The sequence below is a fragment of the Punica granatum genome, chromosome 8 (genome assembly GCF_007655135.1).
Source record: "Punica granatum isolate Tunisia-2019 chromosome 8, ASM765513v2, whole genome shotgun sequence".
Classification (NCBI taxonomy): Eukaryota; Viridiplantae; Streptophyta; class Magnoliopsida; order Myrtales; family Lythraceae; genus Punica; species Punica granatum.
In genome coordinates this window covers 26,845,880-26,861,839 of record NC_045134.1, presented here as the reverse complement: position 1 = coordinate 26,861,839, position 15,960 = coordinate 26,845,880, and the positions used below count along the sequence as shown (strand labels likewise).

The 15,960-nt window shown below is 38.7% G+C and overlaps 2 protein-coding genes across 4 annotated transcripts; one reads left to right on the top strand and one right to left on the bottom strand.

The window, feature by feature from the left end:
- Positions 1-591: 591 nt before the first annotated feature.
- On the top strand, positions 592-8,347 carry LOC116188322 (pantothenate kinase 2). 3 transcript variants are annotated; one of them, XM_031517600.1, is made up of 23 exons: positions 592-816; positions 1,229-1,645; positions 2,228-2,440; positions 2,684-2,742; positions 3,172-3,288; positions 3,444-3,563; positions 3,668-3,762; positions 3,875-3,968; positions 4,086-4,217; positions 4,351-4,463; positions 4,566-4,758; positions 5,187-5,395; positions 5,633-5,677; positions 5,765-5,813; positions 6,022-6,104; positions 6,296-6,412; positions 6,497-6,560; positions 6,685-6,831; positions 6,951-7,109; positions 7,203-7,286; positions 7,522-7,716; positions 7,836-7,907; positions 8,002-8,347. In XM_031517600.1, exons 2-23 carry the CDS (start codon positions 1,336-1,338, stop codon positions 8,095-8,097), a joined length of 2,766 nt encoding a protein of 921 aa, XP_031373460.1. In that variant the 5' UTR covers positions 592-816; positions 1,229-1,335; the 3' UTR covers positions 8,098-8,347. The 3 variants fall into 3 exon arrangements, with proteins under 3 accessions (XP_031373460.1, XP_031373461.1, XP_031373462.1); XM_031517601.1 differs by having other exon boundaries at positions 633-816; positions 1,232-1,645; XM_031517602.1 differs by lacking the exon at positions 592-816 and adding an exon at positions 870-1,138.
- A 3,455-nt stretch (positions 8,348-11,802) lies between these two features.
- LOC116216064 (dof zinc finger protein DOF5.6) lies at positions 11,803-14,494 on the bottom strand. Its single transcript, XM_031551982.1, has 3 exons — positions 14,211-14,494; positions 13,096-13,307; positions 11,803-12,948 (listed from the first exon to the last, which is right to left on the bottom strand). Exons 1-3 carry the CDS (start codon positions 14,259-14,261, stop codon positions 12,213-12,215), a joined length of 999 nt encoding a protein of 332 aa, XP_031407842.1. The 5' UTR covers positions 14,262-14,494; the 3' UTR covers positions 11,803-12,212.
- Between the last annotated feature and the right edge of the window lie 1,466 nt (positions 14,495-15,960).

Here is a 15,960-nt window from a genome sequence, read left to right as displayed (position 1 = left end):
GATTTTGATTGTGGAAAATGACAAATGATATGATATTATAAATTTGTCTTGGGAAACGTGTGTTTTTGTTGTGTAGTGTGTAGAGTTAAAATCAAAATCATAATTCTAAAATCAAACTCTGAAACCAAACGGGTTTTATGAAACTATGTGACTAGAAATTGATCCTTATGATCGCATGTAGCAAGAGTTTTAGTTTATTAAGAAATAATTATTTACAAAATTAAACTTAATTAAACTTTTTCCTTAATTCAACAACACATTCACTCTTTTTTTTAAAATCTTTTTCTTCAAATTCTCTTTCATAAATTTTTTTATTATTATAATTAATTTTTAAAAGTAATTTATCTCACTATTCTTTACTTTCTTTCAATCTCAACACTTTTTTTATCAATTTACAAACACAATCATTACTTTTTTATTATATTTTTCAAATTCTCTCACATATTTTTTCAAACTATTTTTATTTTCATCTCTTCAAATTAAACTAAATTAAATTAAATTAACCTTACTTTTATTACTAAACGGTATGTTAAAGATTTAAAGGTAAATATATCTTCTTCTTCTTTTTTTGCGGGAAAATGAAAAAGAAAATGTCGGATTATGAATCTTTACCATCCAACCGTTGACACTGGCGGCCGATTCCAAAGTCCCCATTTTTCCAATTATTTTCGGTTCAATTAGAGCCCTAATTTTTCAATTCATCCACTCCCCTCCTATTGATTGATCCATTTGATCCAAATCTTCTTCTTCTTCTGCTCCTCCTCCTCCGCCAATTCTTGGGCGGGCTGTCATCGCCACCGGCGAGCTCGAGCAGAGGTTCTCTCTGCTTTCCCTCTTCTTTAAACCCAACGCTTAGACCAAAGCACAGCACGTTTCTAGGTTTTGATTAGCTCAGCTCGAGCCATTCGCAGCAAAAAGTATTGTTTTTTTTCCGCTGTGGGGTTGGGAAGCATTAATATTGTAGCCGCCATATCCGGTGCTCCCCCCTTCCCGCGGTCGGTCAACTGAAAAAGGATGTCTTTCTCAAACCCTATTATATACACATTCAATGGACATCATATTATTGTTTCTCTCCCTCTCTGGGTATTAGGTAGAACAGTGAATCATAGCCATTGGTTTACTGGGTTTGAGCTCTAGTGTAAGTCTATGTTGTTTCTTGCTCACAGCTCTATCCGCTTAAGGTAATGTTTTGAGGCTTTTGTTCTTTCTATTACATTTTCTCTGACAGCAGAAGAGGGCTAGAGTGGAGGACAAGTAACTAATCTCTGACCAGAAACAGTTAAGGGTTGGGTGGTGGGGTTGGCAGGGAAGTGAATTGAATTGGGGACAGCGACAATGGCTGGTCCAACTGAAGACTACCAAGATATTCTTGTAAGTAACGATATAAAGCATCAAGAAGAAGATACCACTGGAAAGAACAAAAGTTTGGAGAAGTTGGCGGGAGTGGGAGGAGAGGAGAGCCAGAGTGCTGCTGCAGAGAGAGATATGGCTCCTCCGGCTGGGAGTTCGATCCACCGGTCGGGTTCAAGGCCGCAATTGGACCTCAGTAAGGCTGAAATTCAGGGGAATTTTGAGGAGAGGGATCCCACGATTCTTTTGCCCAATCAGTCTGATGACATCTCTCACTTGGCTCTGGACATTGGAGGTATAAATCAGTCTGATTTTCTTCCCTTTTGCTTTTCAATTTTCTGTCCTTTTAAGAGACTGTCAGTCTCTTCATTTTCAAGACAAAAGACACTTCACTTTTTTAGAGCTATTCATTAGCTGCATGATTTGATTTCCATTTTACTTTTTTTTTTCAAATGATTATGCTGCGCTTGACTCTTATTGATTCAAGATTCTCTTTTCATTTCCTTTTATTTATAAAAATAAATTATTCCACCAACTTCAGCTTGCACTTTTAATTGTTGACGTCTGAGTTTATCCATTGAGGTTCCGATTTTTCTGTCAGGTAGTTTGAAAATTTTGGGCCGTAGAAATTCGGGAACTTTACCAGCAATAGCAGTGTTTAAATGCATATGTGAAGTTACATGCCTTGTCTGCATGAGAGGAGCTGCTCGATCTTTCTGTCTCTCACTGAATTGTCTGGGGATGGTTATAGTAAATCGTTAACTGCAAATTACAAAACAGTATATATGTTTCAGTGGCTAACTTTCCAGTTGATTAATGCATTTGGAAATAAGCAGCCTTGTGAAGCATTGGCTTATATATGGTCTTTCACTGGCAGGTTCTCTGATCAAGCTGGTCTACTTTTCGAGACATGAGGATCAGTGGAATGACGATAAGAGGAAAAAAACTGTGAAGCAGAGATTGGGGATTTCCAATGGCAATAGGAGAAGCTACCCTGTTCTTGGTGGAAGACTGCATTTTGTTAAATTCGAGACCCATAAAATAAATGAGTGCCTAGACTTTATTTATTCGAAACAACTCCATCATGGCGGTATGATTTTAATTTGCTTGTGCCCTCCAATAGATAGGCGTGTTTCACAACTGAATCGTTGATATCATATGCACCAGTTTTTTGTTCATATTTGGACCTGTTTGTCTCAGTGGAACTTATTATTGCAGACATTTTCTGGACTTAAGCAGTGGGAAATTTTTATGTTTATATTTTGTTTTTAGGGTTTGGGTTGGGGGAGTCAGTTTTTTCACATTTAAATTTTGGTTTCTTGCAATGCTACAGGTATGGACTCTCTTAATTGGGGTTCCGGATCCCCATCCAGAGACAATGCTGTGATAAAGGTACAAAGAATCTGTTTAGACTACGAAAAATTTAACATTTCTCAGCACTCTTTGCTATTTATGAGGTTAGTTTGTATGGACTTCTGATAAATAGATTGCCATATGTTCCATTTAAATGTTTTATAAAGAAACCTATACCCAACTGAGATGGGCGAGCAGCATAATCTGCATTTATTGTTAAATTATATATCTATGTCGAAGTTCTTCATTTAAGATTCTCCAAAATATAATGAAGATTAAGGACTAGGCAAATGATGGAAAAATTTCATATTACTTATTTGCGGATTTGTTTATTGCTCCAGTTAGCAGTTATGCAGAAGTATCTTGCAGGAAGATTTACTTATATAATCTGGCCTTTATAATTGGCTCTGTGTTTTCTTTCTTTCCTCAAGAAATATGCAAAAATCAATACGTTCATCTTTTGAGAAGGCCACAGGTGGTGGAGCGTACAAATTTACAGATCTCTTTAGAGAGAGGCTTGGTGTTAGTCTTGACAAGGAAGATGAAATGGACTGTCTTGTAGCTGGAGCAAATTTCCTACTTAAGGTGAACATTGTTGGAAGTATTAATCATACTAATTCGATCATAAGTGAGAGTTTGTCTAAGTGGTCTGAATATATGCAAGTATATATGTTACCAATAAATTTATTTGTAATTTTGATATTATTTACCATATCTCTTTTGCACTATTTGATGAGCAGGCAATTCGTCATGAAGCCTTTACTCACATGGAAGGTCAGAAAGAATTTGTGCAAATCGATCCCAATGATTTGTTTCCTTATCTCCTCGTAAATATAGGATCTGGTGTTAGCATGATTAAGGTATGTACGTCTGATCTGAAAAGTTTACTCAGTCACCTCACTTTTAACTTTCCTGTTCAAGTTTGGCTGATCTAATTGAGGCTTTTACTTCGGAGTTTCTGTAGGTTGATGGTGATGGCAAGTTTGAGCGGGTTAGTGGTACTAATGTGGGCGGTGGCACGTATTGGGGTTTAGGAAGGCTATTAACAAAGTGCAAAAGGTCATCTAAATAGCCTATGTTAGTCTTGTGTTATTATCTTATGTCCTGTTCTCCTTCTAGAATCTTCTAAAAATTTATGTCAATTCAATTTTTTTCCCTCTTTTGCTTTCAGTTTCGACGAGTTGCTAGAACTGAGCCAAAGGGGAGACAATAGGACTATTGACATGCTTGTTGGGGACATTTATGGTGGTATGGACTACTCCAAGGTATCCCATTAACTGATGATTCTGTTTCCTCTGTTTTGTATGACAAATTCATGATGAAAATTCTTTAAGCTTATATTTTAACAGACTATTAATTGAAACGTCATCTTGTTTATTCAGATTGGTTTATCTGCGTCCACCATTGCTTCTAGTTTTGGCAAGACGATATCTGAAAACAAAGAGCTTAAGGACTACAGACCTGAAGACATTTCCTTATCTCTCTTGCGAATGATTTCTTATAATATAGGACAGGTACTTTGCTTCCCATTTTGTATTAATAAAATTTTTGAATATCTATTCCGGTGAGCAAATTTTTGAACTCGTTAAATTGTTGTCTCTCTGCTACTCAGTTTTATTTATTTCTTTATTGTTTGATGTTGCCTAGATATCTTATCTGAATGCCCTTCGGTTTGGGCTTAAGAGAATCTTCTTTGGAGGTTTCTTCATAAGGGGCCATGCTTATACAATGGACACAATATCCTTTGCAGTGCAATTTTGGTAAAATTGTGCCTTGGATGCTGGAGATATCTTCTTTCATTTCTGATCGGCACATCAAACTCATTATTAACTCTTTATGGTGAAATGTCTTTACCTCTATAGGTCAAAAGGTGAGGCACAAGCAATGTTCTTGAGACATGAAGGGTTTCTGGGAGCTTTAGGTGCGTTTATGAGCTACGAGAAGCACGGTCTTGATGACTTGATGGTTCATCAGTTAGTTGAAAGATTCCCAATGGGTGCACCCTATTCTGGAGGAAAGATTCACGGCCCTCCACTTGCGGATCTGAATGCAAAGGTAAGATTGATGTGTTAGGATATCAGTGGGACCCATTAAATAAAGTTCCTTGAAAAACAGTCCTCCCATACTGTGTTGGGGTACCAGCGAGTCTAAAATGGAGAACATGTTGACCTGAAATGACACCATGATAAAGATTCTCTGAGACATATTCCTTTTATCTTTATGATAGTCAGGCTCTACAGTGTAGATGCCTTACCATGTGGGCATATTATTCAAGCAAAAAGTAGGAATAACTTATTTGATGGGCCCGAGAACCTCCAAAATTTAAAGTATGCAGTCGTTATTGGCCAAAAAAGGTCAGATCAAGTTGGCATTAATAACTGTTCCTCTCATCTCTGTATTCAGATATCTTCAATCTCTTCAGGTCAAATTTTCATTTATGGTTTGGGTCAAGGCGAAAATGTCTGATGTGGGTTTGCCTGCAGATTTCTTGGATGGAGAAGTTTGTCCGAAAGGGAAATGAGATCACCGCGCCAGTTCCTATGGCTAAACCGGGAACCACTGGACTGGGAGGCTTTGAGGTTCCTTCATCGAAGGGAGGGATTCTGCGGTCTGATGCCAGTGCTCTGAACGTGGGTGTTCTTCATCTCGTGCCAAATCTGGAGGTGTTCCCATTGTTGGCAGATCCAAAAATGTAAGAAAAGATTGTAACTAGTGCTGCTTTGATGTTCTCGCTAGATATTCAACCTCTGAAAGTTTGCCAATTAGGTAGGTCTACTAGAAAAAGAAAGATGAATTGCAATCAGACTGATGCAATATGCATTAGAATCTAGCAGAGGTGAAAACTTGTTGAGGTTTATGTGTTATCATCTTGTATACATGGTTAAGAGCTCGTGTATGTCTAATGGGTGTGGTAACTTTTGTATTTCAGGTATGAACCTAATACAGTTGACTTGTCAGATCATGGTGAACTTGAGTGAGTACATGCTAATTAGTTTACTGATTCAATTTGGAATTATGAATAAAATCTGTCCTTTGCTTATTGGTATATATCTGACTGAAGGTATTGGTTCACTGTGCTACTGGAGCATTTGCCTGACCTTGTTGATAAGGTAAGCAAAGATGCCGACATCATTGTTATGGATTTTCCCTGCCTAATAAGTTAACAAGCTCTTAAGTTTATAGCAGTTTCCTGCTTCTCTATAATAGCCTGGGAGACATTTCAAAGGTCCCGAAACTCGTAGGGCATGCCGGTCTTTAGTGACATCAGAACTTGACAGAGTTGTGATCAATATAATTTTTCTTTAATTTATTTTCCAGGCAGTGGCAAGTGAAGGCGGAACTGATGATGCTAAAAGGAGAGGCGATGCATTTGCTCGTGCATTTTCAGCCCATTTGGCAAGGTAACTCATACTGAAGCAACAATTCTTTTTTCTTTTCTTTTTTTTTTTTAGACTTTTATTCCTTTTCTCCTTCTCTTTCTTGTTGGCAAGAGAAAAGGATATGCCATCATCAAGATTTGCACTGCTATGTTATGTAATAAGTGACCATGTACTCTGTTCAATACTCCAACATTTATTTAACCCATTAAAAGGTTGATGGAGGAGCCAGCTGCATATGGAAAGTTGGGGCTCGCCAACCTCTTGGAACTGAGGGAAGAATGTTTGAGGGAATTCCAATTTGTTGACGCCTACAGAAGCATAAAACAGAGGTAATTCTCTCGTCCTGATCAACTGAAGGCATATAACTCTGCTACTAACCACGTAATTTTGTTTCGTCCTCAACAACTGTCTAGGGAAAATGAGGCATCTCTTGCTGTTCTACCTGATCTACTGATGGAGCTCGATAATATGAGTGAGGTAGAGGAAACATGGTTTCACTTACAGATGTTCACTGGTTACAATTAGAGGGGGAGGGGGTGAGAGAATATACTAACATATTAAACCTGCTATATATATTGATTGGTTTTTCTCTGAATTGCAGGAGACAAGGTTGCTTACTCTAATTGAAGGCGTTCTTGCGGCAAATATATTTGACTGGGGATCCCGTGCTTGTGTGGATCTCTACCACAAAGGCACAATCATTGAAATCTACAGAATGAGTCGAAATAAGATGCAGAGACCATGGCGGGTAAGCAGACGAAGTCAAAAAATTGCAATTTAGAATTATCATTTTATATATGAATTACGTAACACGATTAAAAAAAAAAGAGAGTAGGGAAAAACAATGAAATTTCACTTGTGATACAGGTGGATGATTTCGATGCTTTCAAGGAGAGGATGCTGGGATCTGGGGGAAAGAAGCCTCGCCCACATAAGAGGGCTTTACTCTTTGTGGACAACTCAGGTGCTGACATAGTTCTGGGCATGCTTCCCCTTGCAAGAGAGCTCCTCCGACGTGGAACTGAGGTGATTATCTTAACTTTTATTCTCTGTTATTGTAGCACACAAGATAAAATTGGTTCCTTTATTTCTTGAGATTAGAAGATATCGGTCTTTCAGGTTGTTTTGGTTGCGAACTCCCTTCCCGCTCTGAATGACATAACTGCTATGGAGCTTCCTGATATCGTTGCTGAGGCTGCCAAGGTAAAGCAATCATACGTTAAAGAACAAAAATTTCAGTATTGAGCGTACTAGCTAGAGCAGCACTGATCTGCTTCCTTGCAATGGAGCTGAGATGCATTTGAACTGGTCTGAGTTGACTGGTTTTTTCCATGAACGGTCGTGGTCAACCCATCGAACGCTGGGTCCTTGCCTAGATTGAATTGATAACCTCTTGAGAGCTAAATAAGAATTGTACCAACTCTTTCTGGTTCTACAGCACTGCAATATTCTTCGTGGAGCAGCGGAAGCGGGAGGTCTCATCGTGGATGCAATGACCAACTCGCTGGACGGTTCAAAAGAGAGCTCTCCTTCCGTCCCTTTAATGGTGGTCGAGAATGGGTGTGGCAGTCCTTGTATCGACTTGAGGCAGGTCAGTTCTGAGCTAGCAGCCGCTGCTAAGGATGCAGACTTGGTAAGATTGCTTCTGTTCTTTCCTTATGCATAGTCTTTGGAGAATTAACTCATCGTAGAAGGCAGCGAAGGAAGAGAAAGTGAGGTAATGAATAACACGGTAGAGTTGGTAATTCGCAGATCATATTGGAAGGAATGGGTCGAGCTCTACACACAAACTTCAATGCTCGATTTAAGGGCGATGCTTTGAAGGTAAGTCATATGAAGATCAGAGCTAGCTCCTTGCCTCGGCTTGTTATGATAAGATGGAAGAAATCTATAACAATGTACGCCGTTCATTTTGCAGCTCGCGATGGTGAAGAATCAGAGACTGGCTGAAAAGCTCATCAAAGGCAAGATATACGATTGTGTCTGCAGATACGAGCCTGCCAGTACCAGTTGAGCCACATATTGCTCCCATTTTATCCGGCTTCAGCCACTTTGCCAGTTAACTCTCTCTGGGTTCGGTCTGTATGTAGAATTGAATCCCCGAGTTTCGCTTAGAGATAGTAGGGGGTCAATATAGTAGGGTCTACTCATGAGCTGAGGAACAGTTCATATCAATTCTTCTCGTTGTATCTAATAGTTACAGATACCATGTTTCTGTTTTTCTTAATTATATCGAAAAGCAAAAAGAGTGCATGCATATGATACTTGTTGAAATGGTTAAGAGGTTTAATCGAACCACTATTGGTCGAAGTAAACACAGACTGAAGAGATCGAAGTCTGATCTATAAACCGGACTAGGTTGATGGGATCAAATGTTTGGTCGAACCCATGGATTAAGCATTAAGTAAGCCCTCTCCTATGTTGTTATTCGGGAAAACGTTTAGTTGTGAAACCCGAACTCCGAATCTATTAATTCCAGATCGGTCGAGTACGTATTTCTCTTGGGACGGTGTTTTGTTGCAAGCAGATGAGGCCAGTAATATCAATGAAGGCCCGATTAGACAATCGTAGTGCGGTATTATCTTCACATGATCTAATGAATACAGACGTAGTTCTTTTGCCAATCGAGATTGAGTTCGCATTGACTGATAGTCACTTGTTCAAAAGAGATAAATGCAGTTTGTCCCCAAAGTATGAGGTGGTTTTAGGTTTGTCTCCGACCTTTAAAATTTTGCATGTATTTTCAGATCTAAGTAAAAAAATAAGCAACTGTGAATGGAGATTTTTCTTCTTCTTATCCAAATGACCAACTTCAGGAACATTTTCCTTTCGCGTCAGATCTTCAATTAAGGTGTTTTTGGTGTCTTTAGATATTCAATTGAAAATTCGAAACAATAAGGAAAAATATCATTAAAAAAAAAGAAACGAGGTCAGAATTCGAATTTTGTCACAAAATTAAAAAATTTACTATGTAATAATTCTTAAACTGCTCAACGAAATTGAATGTTATAAGACCATAAAAATATTTAATATCAAAAATAGCATATTAGAGAATCATCATTGATTTAGAGGGAGAAAACTCAGAGTAATTGAGAATCAATGGATGATTATCTGATGATATGTTGCTTTCGACTTTAAATTTCTATATAATTAGACTTTCAAGGTCATAATGAAGCTATGGACATTTACAAAATTCGAATATTGACCTTTTTTTTTTTGGCGTCACAAAAGATATTCCATAGTACAGTTCTCAATTGAGTTAAATGCACTTTGCCCCCTGACCTATGAGGTGAAATTAAGTTTGCCCCCCAACCTATGAATTTTGGCAGAGTGCCCCTTCACCTAATCTAAAAATAAGCAATGTGACTCCCAGATTAAATTTTGGTCATAATTCCGGTTAAAAGAAGGCACATGTTGATCACATGTCAATTTAATGGGGGCAAAATTATCACAGGGAATAATTAATCAAAAATTGGATTTTTGCAAAATTAGGCTATTTTGATTGTTCGTCTTCCCCGATGTCTATAGCTCTTCCCCGACCGCCAGCACCATTGCGAATCTAGTTGAATCCGGCAACCGTCGGCCTTCTCTGCTCGTCTGCCGCAGTTCATCATTCTCTAACCATCGTCCGCCTTCTCTACTTGTCCGTCATCTAGCCCTCTTCATCTAGTGATTTTTCGATTCCTTGCTATTGAGTGCCATTGATTTTCCATTGTTGCATATGATGTTCTAATTGGTTCAATTTAGTGTGTGGGTGTTCTGGGCAGCTCAAAATAATCATTATCCCTCATCGTCTATGTGCAATTTGCTGGTTTTCTGGAATTTCCAAACGCCTACTCTGTGTTTGTGTTGTTCTGCAAACATCGGGAAAGACGAACGATCAAAATAGCCTAATTTTGCAAAAATTCAATTTTTAATTAATTATTCCCTGTGATAATTTTGCCCCCATTAAATTGACATGTGATTAGCATGTGCCTTCTTTTGGTCGGAATTCTGATCGGAATTTAATTCGGGAGTCACATTGCTTATTTTTGGATTAGGTGAGGGGGCACTCTGCCAAAATTCATAGATTGGGGGGTAAACCTAATTTCACCTTATAGATCGGGAGGCAAAGTGCATTTAACTCGTTCTCAATTATGTGGCAAAATTTGAATTTCGATCTTGTTTTTTGATGTCATTCCTTGTCGTTTCGAATTTCCAGTTGACTCTAAATTGAGTGCTCCACACAACATTTCCAGAGATGCTAGGAACACCCCAATGGAAGGTACAACGTAAGAGAGAGATATTTCTGGAAATATATCATATGGATAATTAGAAGAAAAAAAAGTACCAAATCCATACTTATTACTCAATCCATACTTTATTAGTTCTCTCTTTTACTGTCCACATTTTTTTTCTTTCTCTCTCTAAATTTCTCTCCTCAGTCTCTTCCCTTCTTTCTACTCCCCTCATGTTGAAGTCTCGCTCCTCTCTCACCACGTAAACAAATTTTCTAAAATAACTTATTTTTCTCTAATTTTGCATGATTTTAAGGAAATTGACATATAAAATTATTTTGCATGAGTAAATAGACATATAAATTCCTTATGAATACAAGGACTTGTAAGTAGTAATATATCGTCAAATAATACAACTCATTGTGTAAAAAGTGCATTCAAATATTAGCACGCACGCATAAGTATGCAATATGTTACCTAAGTTATTACATTGGATCCGCAGGAAGTGCGTGAGTGTACAAATTAGTGGCTCATAGAAAGAAGGATTTTTTTTACCTAAAATGACTCATGGTTTACCCGTTTTATCAAATTTATCCTATGTTTTTTTTTGTCAAATCTATCACATGGTTTACTTTTTGCATCAAATCTATCCCGGTGTTATCTTTTCCGTCAACATTTAACGGCCGTGCTGACGTGGCACGTGGAGAGATAGTGGGCCACACTTGTCACGTGGACGCCACGTCAGCACGGCCTTTAGATGTCGATAGAAAAGATAATGCCGGAATAGATTTGATGCAAAAAGTAAACCATGAGATAGATTTGACAAAAAAAAACATATGATAGATTTGATAAAACGGGTAAACCATTGGTCATTTTAGGTAAATTCCCCTAGAAAGAAAAATGATAGATGGCTGAAATTCGAAAGGATTATCGGATTGCAGCACTAGTTATTGGAGTTCACGGTGAAAGCATGAATCACGTTGTACTGTTAATTGAGGAAGAATATTGTTTAACTAGACAACCCTTTTATTAGCCTAACATTTTAGAATCAATACCTACGTACAACGAATTTATCGGTTGAGATCTTAATTTAAACATACGATACGAAAATAAATAAATACTTTGAATTAAATTAATTAACAATTAGCAGCTGCCGCCTAAATTGAAAGTAAGTAGGGGCACGAAGCTCGAAGAGTATTTTCTTGCTTTCACTGAAAACTAACAACTTTTCCTCATCCAAAACATTATTTAAAAGGAAAAAAAAGGAAAAAAAAAAGACATCCACCCAAAAAAAAACCAAATATAGAAAATACAGTTTCATAAGCAAAATCTTTTTGCTTAGAAGCAAACAATAAGAGATAAAGAAGTAAGTCGACGTCTGAATAAGAATTAATTTCAATTAATACGTTTATGATATCTCGTGATCTTGTTAGGAAAAAAAAAACACACGTGAAACACAGTTTTTTTTTAATTATATTCTATATAATTATAACCAGCGAGGAAAAGAGAAGAAAAAAACAGCAGCACTCCCCATATCTTCCTCGTAGGAACAACAAAATCTTAGTAGCCTACCTTAGCTTAGCTTTGAAACAACAACAATATATTCATGTCTTTCACACAAGACAAGACACAAAGTTATACTAAAATAGGAAAAATTATAAAACAAAGAAAATTACTATAGTTCGTCATCACAATCAACAGTGATAACATTCACTAGTTCGATCTGCAGCAGCCACATTTCTTGGACTCTTCGGGTTTCAACTCTCGTTCACACCCTTCTGCTGAGTCGCCATCGGAAAAATATCATTGGCTCGCCCTCTCTATCCGACGGATAATTGTTAGTCAAACTAATTAACAGATAGTATGCAAACGCACATAATCTTCGAGTTAAGAACTTCAGATGATCATGACTTCAGACCAAGGGGTTTGTTGCGGGGGAACTGTACTCATTGATCATTCCGGTCCATGAAGATCCCAGGCCATTGAAACTGTAGCCCCCGAACGTGGTGTTAACGTTGTTCTTCCCGGCGTCCGAGCAGTTTTGGTCTTGCCACTCTAAGGAGAGCAACTTAGGGTTTGGCTTCACATCCATGGCACTCTGGTAGTTGTTCTCTATGAAACTTGCTCCCACGTTGTTAGGGACATCGATGGCGGACGAGGAAATAATCCCATACGGAGAGCAAAGCCCGTGAAAGTTCGGACTGAAGCCATTGCCGCTCAGATCTCCATAGCCGCTGCTGCTCAGCACTCCGAGTTGTACTTGCTCTGATGCAGTGTTATTGCCCATGAAATCATAGTTATTCCGACTAGGGTTGTTCCCTACAATGGCCTCTAACTTGCTCTCCATGAAGTCGATGGGGCCCGGTCCAGGCCCAAACTTTCCCTCCAAGAAACCGTTTGCGGCCCCAAAGGACCCGTTCCCGAGCAAACTGCCGAAGTGAGATGAGAGCTGCGGTATGTCATGAGGGAACGAGAGGTGGAGATCAGTCGGGTTCCGGCCCGATGAGGAGGAAGAAGATCCTGGGTTCTGAATCATCATGGGGCTGTTGTGATGTTCGCTCGGTTTCTTAGACGAGCTGGCCTTCTTGTTCTTCCGGCACCCGCCACCCACAGGAATGTTCCTTAGGGTTCCGCCCTTGGTCCAGTACCTGTTGAAAATCATAATGTTTGTTCAGCTTCACTATAACACAAACTCATGAGTCATGAGCCCAGCTAATTATGCGTCATCGACTCGAGTTATCGATGATGCAAATGCAAACATTACATTGGCGAGTTGGTACAAGCCAAGCACGTACCTCCGGCATGTCTTGCAGAAGTATCTGGGCTGGGAGAGGCTGTAGTTGTTGTAGTAGCAGAACTTGGTGTGGGTTGACTCGCACCTCGGGCACTTGAGCGGCTGGTCGTGCTGGGGTCTGAGCCTCCGCTCCATGAGAGGCCTTGAGCACGCGAGCATGTCCCCAGAGGGCGAAGAAGAAGAATCCATGCCCGAATCATCGTGAAGCGAACCCTGATGAAAGTTACGGCGAAATGTCATCATCCCAAACCTTCCTACATTTCCTAATCCGTAAGTACATATGAATGCATTGTATGTGCAATTGAGAAAACACCCAATATTGCAATATTGTGATGGGACAAGACATTAATGCTCTGGCTGGATTCAGTGTTTCAGTGCCCAATAATGCAAGGGATGATTAGTACAGTCCGAATTGTCCTTTCAGATATCATAAGATATCATCTAGTTCGTGCAAACTGTGGGGGATGGGCTGGTTTCTCTTTGCTTTTGTCCGGAAAGCGTAAAACTCCATCAACAACCGTTAGATATGGCTCAAAAGTATACTACGAGCTTAATCCAATGGTTGTCAAGTGTGCTTCACATTTTCGAGATGAAACCATAGAATTTCCCGTAACGGACCGGAGAATGAGAAAAATACTATTGGGCACTTCTTCCAAGGAGGTTCGTGCCTTTTTTTTTTTTTTGACCTAGAGGAGATTTGTCCCTGAAGTAGGGAAACAAAGCAAAAACAAGAACAACACATCTTCCTAAAATGGTAAAACAAACTGACTGACAAACTTCGAGGAATTGAAGAACTCTTTATATGATAAGCTTTTTCTATTTACACTTTGGACTTGAATCATCTTTCCGTCTTTAATTCACATCAAAATTTGCACATTTCATACCATATAATAATGTATGCAACTATGAATAATAATTCTTTCTATTCTTTCGACAAACAGCGTGCATAATGAACTGATAGATTACATACCATTGTTTGATATCACATTGTTGTGTTTGATATATGATGAGTGTGTATCTAATTATATAAACATATAACACGTTAATAATGGAGTGATATTGCACATTATGTATATATCTATACATATGTATGTATGTATGTGAAAATGTGCGTACCTCTAGCCAGTGAGATGAATCCATGCACACTTGCAATGAAGTGAGACCCATTTCAGATCAAAATGGGGGAATTGCAGAGGTAATTAAGGTAGAGAGAGGATTCAAACTCAAATTAGGCCAAAATTAGCTTTGATGTTCGAACTTCAAGCCCACAGCTCCATTATCTCTCCAACTTCACCACTACATTCACAGAACAAAGTAAACTCAGACAGAGAGAGAGAGAGAGAAAGAAGTGATGAGGAGAGTGGTGTTCTGGGTGGTGGGAGGACGAGAATAAGAAGGGAGAAAAAAGGCAGTCCTGCGAGAGAGGGAGGGAGAGAGAGGAGGGAGAAGGTGATTGATTAATCAATTCGGTGTTACCGTCTCGTATTCATATTTTTTTTTCAGTTACAATAGGAGGCTCATGACCTAGTATAAGAAAATGGAAAGAAAATTTAAATAAAGGGGCTCGGGTAGTTCCACTGATGATAATTGAATCTGAAATCTCTAGGTTACCAGATAAGAATATTAGCCATTATACTACATCCTCTTTCTCCGTATTTTATTAATTCAAATTAGTAGTATATACGAGTGGAATGAAATCCAAATTTTACGTATTTGTTTATGTATATGCTTAATTAAGATATATATATATATATCTATCAACTAGAATATATGAACTCAAGTATGTAGTAATATGATGAATTTCATTGCGGAAAAGCATAATCAGTTGAAAAATTATATGTTGCTTCAAGCTCTTAACAGTATTAGAAATGTCCAAGACCACGACACATCTTAGTTACTCATACGGCGTCGTCATAGTCAGGTATCAAAACATGCATTTGAATAGAAGTACGTTGAGAAGGCTACCCCGATCGGTCTCAAAGTGATGAATATTATCATATATCAGTATATTTTTTTATCGTCAATATCATCGTGTCAATGCTACTATCTTTGTTGTATTATATATTACTACATGTCGAATTTTCATGCAGTATGATTTTACATATACATAGAGGTTATTAATTTAAACTGTTCGACTCCTATTTCTTTTAAATGAGTTCTTGGATTCAAATATTATAAATAGAGAAAATTCATAATTGAAAAATCTTTAGATTCTATTGGATTAGTTAGGTCCGTTAAGTCTTCAAATAACAGGTGCATAAAGAAAATAGATAGATGTACGCCTACAGTATCCATAGCTAGAAACAGACAATATAGACCCGCTGCATGAGCCACACAGACCGTCGGTGGTAACATTCTCGTGGGGCCCACCTGTTGGCCGGCCGGCCCGGTTGTGGGGGCCAGGGCTGATCTCAACTTGACTGGGATGAGATTGCCCGCTAGGGAGATCGGACGGCAGCGATGTCTCTGGGGGGGTTTGTCTGGGACAATCTGAGCCGCTTGATGGGGACGGTAAAGACGAGAGGGAGAATATGTACGTCAGAGATAGCGGCTTCTCCGTCACAACTCATCTGATCACTGTCACTGCCTTCATCTGACGTGACCGCATGCTTGCCCCGGGAATTGCAAATTATTATTACATTAATCATTTCCCCATAAAATCACAAAATATCTACGTTTTATGAGCGTGATTCTCGCTTGAGTTTAATTTAGCCATGGCAGTGAGGTTTGTTTGCTGTAGACTCGGTGTCCTCGTACTGCATGTAACGTCTCTCTATGAATGTCGTACTTTATCGACTGCATCAAATGTCGTGATTTATTACGTTATGCTTAATGATAACAAGAAAAAAAAAAAAGGTGCTGTTCT